General features: G+C 38.9%; 1 protein-coding gene across 1 annotated transcript in view; it reads left to right on the top strand.

Moving 5' to 3' along the window:
- Positions 1-663: 663 nt before the first annotated feature.
- Positions 664-9,842, top strand: part of LOC146706924 (apoptosis-stimulating of p53 protein 2-like) — a 38,191-nt gene continuing 29,012 nt past the window's right edge. Inside the window, exon 1 of the mRNA XM_085458223.1 lies at positions 664-1,043. Within this exon, the coding sequence (XP_085314349.1) occupies positions 990-1,043 (54 nt within the window). The 5' untranslated portion in view covers positions 664-989. The remainder of the gene's footprint in view (positions 1,044-9,842) is intronic.

Below are 9,842 nucleotides of genomic sequence, written 5' to 3'. Positions count from 1 at the left end.
CAGAATTCACTGTACACAAACAGCGTTAATGAAGGTTACAAATGATCTTGTGGCCTCAGACAGTAGACTTACCTCTGTACTGCTAGACAGTGTAGTGTTTGACACTGTTGACCACACTTTTTATTACAGTTGTTAGAACATGTCATAGATATTAAAGGTACTGTGGCACAGTGGTTTAAGTCATATCTGTCTAATGGACTCCAATTTTCTCATGTGTGAGGGAACTTAAAGCAGACAGAGTTAATTAGAGCGCTGTATGTATGTATTTGTCCATCACCTCAGGTTCCAGTTCATTCCATGAGAATTGTGAATATGAAAGATTAAAACAAAATCCCCTGATTAGCCTGTTTCTCTGTAACACAGAGAGACAGAGAACCTTTCACACTCACTGTAAATGTATTCTCTAGTATTATTATGTGAAAATTTCTTTTCTCAGAGCAAAGTGGATATTTATCACTGATGGTCTATTATTTATTTGTTTTCTTTTGCTAGAATTTTAATTTTTTCATAACTCTGTGTATTATTTAGTATCACGGTGGTTTAAATCTCTGATCCCCACAAATCGAAAATGTACACGTTAAAAACATACTCTGGAGAAAGAGTCGCTTTAATTCTGAAAAGATTCGACCGGAAGTGCTGTTCCTGTTTAATGCTCGAGTAACTCCAAAACCAAGCCTCGTTAGTGAGATGCTGGGAGCTGATAGGATTAGGAGCGCAGCAGGAGAGCAGCAGCTCGGCTCTCCGCGCTTTGTTTTCTGCTCAGATCATCAAGAGCTGCAGTCTGGTGTGTAAACGCTGCTCTCCTTCAGCTGCATGTAGTTCTCTCTGAAAGCGACCTGCCTTTTTTCTCCAGAGGGCATCCCACCGTACCGCCCATTGCAACAGGTCGAGCAGGAGGTGAAATCTAAAAAAATATACATAGATGTGATGTGACAGTAAAGCGCAGAGAGAGAGGCGGGAAGCAGAGGAGGTTGACGGTGTAAGCTTTGATGGTTTCAGCTGCAGTGGATGCGACAGAGCGGGGACCTGCCAACATGATGCCGGTGAGTGGAAAATCACATTCTGCCTTAATGACCCATTCATGCACAACTGTCACCACCATCTGAGGGCGAAGCTCCGAGTTCAACTTTCTACCACACATCCTTACATAGCTGCATCACGAATTAAATTTATAGGACCACGCACTGAGATCTTCGTGGAATCCTGGAAAGCATTTTTAACTAAGAATGTGTCTCGAAATAACACGTCATGTTTTATAAATTAATATTTTTTGTTGTACTTCGCTTCCTCCGACTTTGTAATGTAATGATAAATACTACATATAACACAGTTAATATTTAATCACGCAGTATATTTATGTTTGAAAATAACGATATTAGGTGTAGTTTTAATTTGTGTTAATGTGCAAACGTTCAGCTTTAAATCATGGCTATGGGTGGAGTGTTCTTAGCGGTTTGCTTTGTGTTGATATTGTGTCTTTGCGTTGGGTGCAGTTTGCACAGTGCCTGCTGTCATGCAATGAAAATTAAAGTAACTTTCTTTAACATTCACACTCCTTAGAAATTGTAAAGTGTTCTCACATTTTCTCCTTGATCAACACAAACTGAAATCAACTTGTAAGCAACTTGATCAGTAACATTACTATGACTCACTGTTAAATGTATTACAGTACTCTGTTACAGAGTATATATAATTTTAACCCCTCACATTGTATCTAGCAGATATCTGCTGAATACAATGTGGGGAAGCTTAAACAGAAAAACAGGATCAGTTAGACAACAGATGCCAGTGTGGTGGAATCAGACAGAATAGGGATTACGTGTTCCTCTCATCACGGACCAACTGCAGGTGACACAGAGGATTTGAAGTTGTCTGGTGTCTGTCTGCAGTGACTCAAACACAGCAGACTTCTCTGTTGCACCAACCAGTGTCACAACCAGATGTGAGCAGCTGTGGATCCACTAATAATAGATTAACACCATTGCATTGCACCATTGTTTTCATGTGGAATGATGGTACTCTTCTGGTTTATGAGAATAAAAAAAGAAAAAAGAAGTGTTGACCTTTTCGTGCATGCTACATCCTCAGTCTTACTTCTGCTGAACAGTTTGACATTTCAGGCTGTGGTGTTCTGGTACTTGTCACATGTCACACTTCCCACTCTTCACTGGTGTCCCGTGTCTGGAAATCACTCATGGCTGCAAATCTGAAGTAATGTGAACTGACCACCAAAGCCAAAGTGTCATTATTTCACTGAAATTCAGATAACTGACACGTTGACTGGTTGGATTTAAGTGTGTTTCAGCTACAGTTATCTGCATTAATGATGGGGGGGGGGGTTGCACACTAATGGATGGCAGACAAAAGAGGAACTTTATAGACTCTATCAATGAGGAAATGGTGAGATGAACTTCTCATTTATTGTTCTATAGACAGTAACTTCTACTCTTGACTTCATTATTTCTACATAGGTTGTTTGGAGGAAGCTCTTATAAAACAATAGCCAATTTACTCACAACTTGTCTTAAATCAAGGTGTAAAGGTGACACATATTATACTCTATACTAGAGCAGGGCGATATGGCCAAAAATATTTATCACGATATATATTTGAAAATTTGCGATAACGATATAACCGACGATATAATTGATGCGAGACAAAATACAACTCCACAACATTACTAGCGCAAAAAGACAACCTTCCATTTATTTTCACTTAAACAAGAAGCTGGTTTTTATGTACATTAAAGCTTTATAAAAATGTAACAGTGCAAATGCAAATTCCTTGCTGAAAGTTTAACCAAAAGGCATTTCCAGTAGAAATGGGCTGACATATCCTGAGCATAACCATGTATAATATCCACTGAAGTTAAAAAGAGGTGCTTTGCAACATTAAACTGCAGTGTGCAGTACGCATTTTTCGGACCATAAGGTGCACGGGATTATAAGGCACATTAAGCGAAACAAAGCAGTCAGATAAATCAAATTTTATTAAACTCATTCTTCTTGCTTCCTCCACTTCTGTACCATTGATTCATTAATGTTGAATTCTCTGGCAGCGGCTCTATTCCCATGTTGCTGCAGTATATTAATGACTAACCTCATATTGTGGATGGGTTATCTCAGTTGTTCTCCTGACTGAAGTTTGGTCCGTTTACAGCATCCTGCCATGCGATTGCATTTGTCTCTAACCATGAAGAACCTTCACGTTAACTTTTATAAGTGGAAAAGTGTTAGTGTTCGTCCTCCAGCTTCACTGTTTATGTTATGCTAACATAGCTGTGTCGCTAGCGATCACGTAGCACATCATTATATACCAGCTAGCCCAACTTCAGTAACCCTGCAAACGTCGCTGCTGTTTAGTTTCCTGTCTTCATTTATGTTGGAAGTGATAGCAGAGCTGTACGTTTGAATTTTTTCAGAAATCTCTCAGTCAGAACATGCTATATCATGCTTAGGTAACTAGCGAAACTAGCGAGCTAACTTCCGCTAGCTTCCTGCTAACTTCTAACTCCGTTAAATGTAATAACTTTTGTTTTCATGGATGCCTGGAAGTTAAACTTTATAGTTACACCTGGTAAAGCAGCAATGCTGATCGTTTTATTAAAGATGAAAGAATTTAGACAGTTTTTAACTCTAAGTGATGCTGCAGTGTTGTTTGACCTGAAGCATACGGAGTTTAGGACCCAGATTACTCCCAGATTTAAGAGCATCTTAGTCCGACAAATACGACAATAACAACGGCCGCTTGCATGTTCTGCAAAAAAATGTGCTTTGTTGTGTATCTGACGGACAAACACCAAACCAGTTCCACATCACTGAAGTTGCACCATTTTTACAAACCAATTCTGGTTCATCTGTTTCACTCAACAATCGGCCATGTGCGTATGAAAACAAAGGCACTGCGCATGCGCGTTTTACTCCCATTCTATCGCGATATTTCATTTTCCTATCGTTGCCTAACATTATACCGGTATTACCGTGAACGGTATAATATGGCCCAGCCCTACTCTATACTGCTAAATGTAGCTTTTTTGATTCACACTTCAAAATAATCTTTATTTTTATAAAAATGACAAGTTGAAAAAACAAATCAAAAAACAAAAATCAATTTTTTATCAATGCCAAATATTACGGAACTCTGTAAATTGTTTACAGGCTATTCTGTCACCGAAACAACTTAAACTAAAGTGCTCTGCTACCAATGTACCATTGATTAACCGCAAATGAGAGGTAGTGTCAGGTACTTGCATCATTTTCTAGTCTGACTGTAAATTCACCAGACAGCAGGATATCGACCTGTTTCTCTTGTTCACTCATCTTTATCATTTCTCTTCTAACTGCTTTGATCTTTTTAAACCTTACCCAGACCGCTGGCTTGCGCTGTGGCTGTCGAGCTCTTTGTAGCTTAAGCTACGTTACCTTTGTTAACTTCCTTAAAATATCCATGTTCAGCTGGGTGAAGACAATTTATGATTACGTTTTCATGGTGCTCCACCTACAGTTTATTTTGAACTTTTTGACTTCGCTCATAGTGAAGAGCTTCCATGTTAATGACATGTTGTATGTGCTGTATGTGTACATGTGACTGTTTGCTTAGCTCATAACTGAACCAGACAGGATCAAGAACGCTGGAACAAATCGAGCCCCTGGTCAGCTGATTTGTACAACTTTACTTATGCCGACTTGATTGGCTGCCCTCATTAACAACATAATGAACAGCAGATGGGTGGGGCTTCTATGCTCTCATTCAGAGCCATGTGTCCTCCAACACAACAACTACAGGTTTCTGGATGTTAATGAACAAATGTTGACTGGTTGACAAGTGGGTGGCTGCAGCTCAGGAGGTAGAACAGGTCATCTACCAATCTGTAGGTTGGTGGTTCCATCCCCGGCTGCTGCAGTCTGCAGATACTAACTGATGCATCCATTGGAATGTGAATGTTAGACAGAAAGCACTTAAGCATAGAAAAAAGTGCTCGGATGAATCAGTGAATGAGTGCTTTGAGTGCTCAGGCTGAGTAGAAAGCCGCTGTTTAAGAACCCTTACAACTGAAACAAGGGCAGAGAGTGTCAGCAATGAGAGACGTGTGAAAAGAAACACCAAAGATGCAACACACAGCAGTCATTGTTGTTAACACTTGGATTTACTTGAGCTCTTTTGCATGTTAACGCCGTCTTCTCTGGCAGCCTGACAGAGAGACCCACAAGCAAGAGTAGCCCCAGATCCGTTACACCACATTGTACACTGCCCCCATCAACAACAGGCCCACTCTGCAGGTAGACAGGGTGTCCACTAACTGCCAGCGGACTGCTAATACGCTACCACTGCTGAAACATGATTTCAGAATAAGTGGGAGAAATCTTAATTAAAAGTATTTCCACTGCAGTTAGAAGAGTTCAAGAAAATCACAAAGCTCTATTTTTAAATAGTGGAAGTTGTCAGTATTGTTTCTGCTGAGACAGTCACTGTGGCTCACAAAACAAAAAAACCCAAAACAAAACCTTTGTCAGTCTTTTTTTGTTCGTTTTCCATATTAACTTTGACGTCCAGACTGTAAGAAAAAGCAGGAAACAGAAATTATCTGTTAACCAGAGAGGAAAACCTTACTGCAATGGGGGAAAAAAGAGACATCAGTATTTTCCAGCAGAAGATAAGGAATATAATATTATGTTTAAAATAAAAGGTTCAACCTGATACTTTTGGTAATATTTTGTTTTCTTTACAAGCATATGTTTTTCATTTATTACAGTATATTTAAATTGACCATTTTGTGATTTACAATGTTTTGGAGAACTGTAATAACATTAATAGAGATTATTAAACATATAATTTAGAAACCAGATTTAGAACATTTAGAGCAGCCTATAGAGATTACCTGAACATTTGCTGACCTTTGTATCTAAGACTTTGTCCTTGTCTACTTAAACCTCCAACACTATAAAAGTATACACATATACTATGTTTGTGTATATGAGAGAGAGAAAAAAAGCATAAAAGGACCAGTTTTTGTGATTCAGGATAGTGAAGCAAGCCTTAAATGTTACATAAAAGCTGCCTTTAAAAAGGCAGCACGCCCTATTCATTAAACTGCATCCTCATAATCTTCCAGGCAGAGCTCAGTGGAGCTCATTGTGCTGCTTGGTAACTGTTGCCACAGTGACCAGAAATTAACACTAGCACACTCACTAACACACACACACGATTCAAGGTCATATGGGAACACTATTTATTTAATATTCCTTAGGCGATGAGGAGCTAAAGCATTTGTAACCTTCATGTTAGTTTACAACATCACCCTGGTGCTGATATTCAGGTCTCAAAGGTGCCAATAAAGTCAGACTTGTCCCACTCTGGCTTTGTTTACATCTTTAGGCAGAAGCATTTTGACAGTGAGAGTACTTCCTTCTTTCTTGTTCAATGTATAGTATAAAATTGCGCTAAACATTCAAATGTAGAAAAGTCACCTTCTTGTTGACATCCTCTAACAGACATCAGTAAGAAAATTGGTTTTCACCATATATGTTGGCCAATATGCTAATGTGTTTAAATGTAAGTATATAATCAGCTAATCAGATGGCAGCAACTCCGTGCATTTATCTATTTAGGTATGTAGACATGGACGAGTGGCTGAAGTCCAAACTGAGAGATAGAGTAGGGAGGAAAGGTGATTTAAGTGACACTGCATGGTTGTTGGTGCCAGACGAACTAGCATGAGCATTTCCAGAAACTCCTGGGATTATGTTTAGGTTTAAAGAAAATGGTCTGAAAAACAGAAAGTATCCAGCGAGCAGCAGACCTCTGGTGTAATATCCCTTGTTGATGCCAGAGGTCAGAGGAAAATGGCCAGACTGCTTTGAGCTGATGTGAAGCTCAGCTATATATGTATACATATATACACACACTGCATGTTTATAAGCGCAAACAATGCTAAACACTGCTGATGACAGATGTTACTAGGTAGGTAGATTTAATTAATAGTGTGTAGTGTAATATTATAAGTTGGTAGGTAGGCTAATAAAATTACTTGGTGGGTTACAGACACCAATAGCATCATAACATACACTTTATCAAAAGCTATGACTTTATAGATGATTAGTGAGTAGGTGGGACATATCCTAATATAATCTAACAAAACAATGCCAGTCAATCAGAAGACAATGTTAACAATAGATGTATGGAAGCATTCTGCGTTTATACTGCTCACTGTGGTAGCGTCCTAGACAATGGGGTCGTGTGTATTGTTTATCCAATATTGGTATGTCATGTGATGCTGGTAGCCATATGGCTACAGCCCTCCACAGTGCCTACAAAACATTTGGGATGTGACCTGCAGTGTGGCAGCTGTCAGCATGTTGCCCTGAGCAGAAATAGGATGGATACTGAATGCGGGAATGAAAACAGTCGGCACACTGACAGTGAAATGTGTTTTCAGTCAGTTTGGTTGTGATTTAACACTCTGTTATAAATAATGCATGCTGAGATCAAAACCACTATTCTTTGACCTTTGGCTTTTCCCCGGTCTTGTCTGATAATGTTTCAAATTAGCTTCAGTTCTAATTTTTAAGCTTTGAGCTTCTGATCTCAGGATTATTTGACAGAGTTTCCTAATTTGTCCTGTTAATTATAATAATCAAATTATTTAATTAAATCAGTGATCTACTGTGTTAAATGTTTAGATTTATTAACTGTCACATTTGTAGTGATTGGTGCTTTCATAGATATCTACATCAGCACCAGTATTAAACAAAAATAAAATAAAAATGTTGAGTTTGCAGTTGTAATCTGAGTAGCAACAAAAACAGCTTAAAATGATTTTAATTTGCTAAAATTATGTAATACATTTCTTTTGTTGATTAAAGCTGAACTATATGTATCCATGTGTGTTTGTCTGCTTCTGTTGTGACGTCTCAGTTGTTGGCAAGTCAATAACAGGATTACGAGGCGACTCCATTTTGATCATTGTTAAGACGAAGCTGTTGACCTCTTGCAGACAGTAGATGGATCGTTAATTTCATCCCATACAGCAGTGGGGGTTGTGGTAGTATTAAGCAGCGTGATGCAGCTCTAATTCCTGGCTGGATTAGGAGCTGAGGCCACAGGACTTTAAGGCTCTCCGCCTGTTGACTAGCAGGTTCACTCTTCGGGGCTTTTTAATATTTCAGCTCGCTTTCACATGTTTCCACTTTCAGCTACTATGGGTGCTTATAATGCAGCAGTGTTTCCAGGAGTTCACAGGGTTTTTTCCTCTATGATTGAAATTAATGATGTTGTGGTGGTATAAAATCAAACAGCCTGTACTGTCTTGTTGGAAGGATTTTTTACAGTGTTTTAACTGCAAGATGACAGATTTGGTGTGTGTGTCGTGTTTGTGTTTTTGTGCAAGTGTCTGTGTTCGCTTGTTTATGTGTTCTAGTGAATGAGAGAGTTTGTGTGTCTGTATGCCTTTGAAAGAGCATGTAATGGCTGCAGTGAAGAAGAGCAAGCATGTCAGCATTCTGAAGTTTGTGCTTCGATGCAAAATTTAGTGCTGCTGAAAACAAGGCATTATGATGGTAAAGATGTTAATGATAATTCAGTGTCCAACCTAACAGGCCACATGTACATTTTTATTGGAATGTGGAAGAAAATAGACAACTTGATTATATCATCTCCTCCTGCTGGTACTGTAACTTCAGCATGCATGCCCATTTCACTTTTGGAGAGAAAGCGTGAAATGGTCACAGTGGACCGGTGTGTCTATTACATGTTTTGCTCACAAACAACAGGTTGCAACGATTGATAGCTGGTGCTTCTGGGCAGACATTTATGGAAATGCCTGGTGTGAAGTGTTACTCATCTCAGCTGACTATTTATGTTACCCATTTTAATCAGAGCTACAAGTGAAACTAAAGGTGACTGAGGTGAAAAAAGTGCACGTACTCACAAATGTAGTCTGTTTTTAGGATCTGTTGATGTTCAGGAATCAGTGGTACCAATGACAAGAGACTCCCAAGAGAAACCTTCTTTCCTCCATCATCTCTGATTGGCTGCAGTGTTTCCTGGTCGACCTCAGCTGAGTGACTGATGACAGTGGCCCACTTTGTCTGAACCTGAAGGAAGACGGCATTGCTCCAGTTTTCTTTATGTAGGACAGTAGGCAGGCTGGTTGACGGCTTCTCACTGAGACCATTAAATCTCTTTCAGAGTCATTCACTGGTTCAGTTAGAGCCTTTGTTGGTTTTATTATTTCTAACACTATTGCAACTTAAATTTCTTGAGTATTTCCATTTTCTGTTGACAAGAACAGCTACTGTAGCCTGCAATAACATAAAACAAAATCGTTCTTAAGAGCTAAAAGGCCAGGAGAAATGATTGGGGCTAAATAGAAAATTACACTTTTCTTTCTGACAATGTTCATTTACATTTGCTGAGCAGAGTAATCTTACAGTTTGACTGAACGAGACCAAAATGAACAACGCCCTTAGCAACCTTTCTTATAGTAATTAGGACTAAAGTGAAAAGATTCTTTTATTTAATTTGAAAAAAATTACACTCATGTGTGACCTCATGGTGCCCAATCATTGGCAAGCTTGGAACTGCCCATTTTAGCTCTGTCATGGTGATACTGTGGACTTGTTTCAAAGCCTGAAGTCCAGATTCTCTATGGTAGTCACTTTTTCTCAGTTATATCCACATGAGACATTTTAGTTTTCTCATCTTTTCCTCACACTACTGTCTTGCAGAAAAAATAGAAAGCACATGAACAAATTAAAAAAACCAAGAAGATTGAATGTTGCATATATGAAAGTTATTGTTTTAGTCATGTTTCAGGTAATATTCCTATAGAATCTCTGACAAGC

Source organism: Copadichromis virginalis, linkage group LG6, assembly GCF_057382275.1.
Source record: "Copadichromis virginalis isolate Kocher_CV1m ecotype Utaka linkage group LG6, C_Virginalis_male_GT1.1, whole genome shotgun sequence".
NCBI lineage: Eukaryota > Metazoa > Chordata > Actinopteri > Cichliformes > Cichlidae > Copadichromis > Copadichromis virginalis.
The sequence above is the reverse complement of the archived record's forward strand: the minus strand, read 5'-3'. Positions and strand labels throughout refer to the sequence as shown.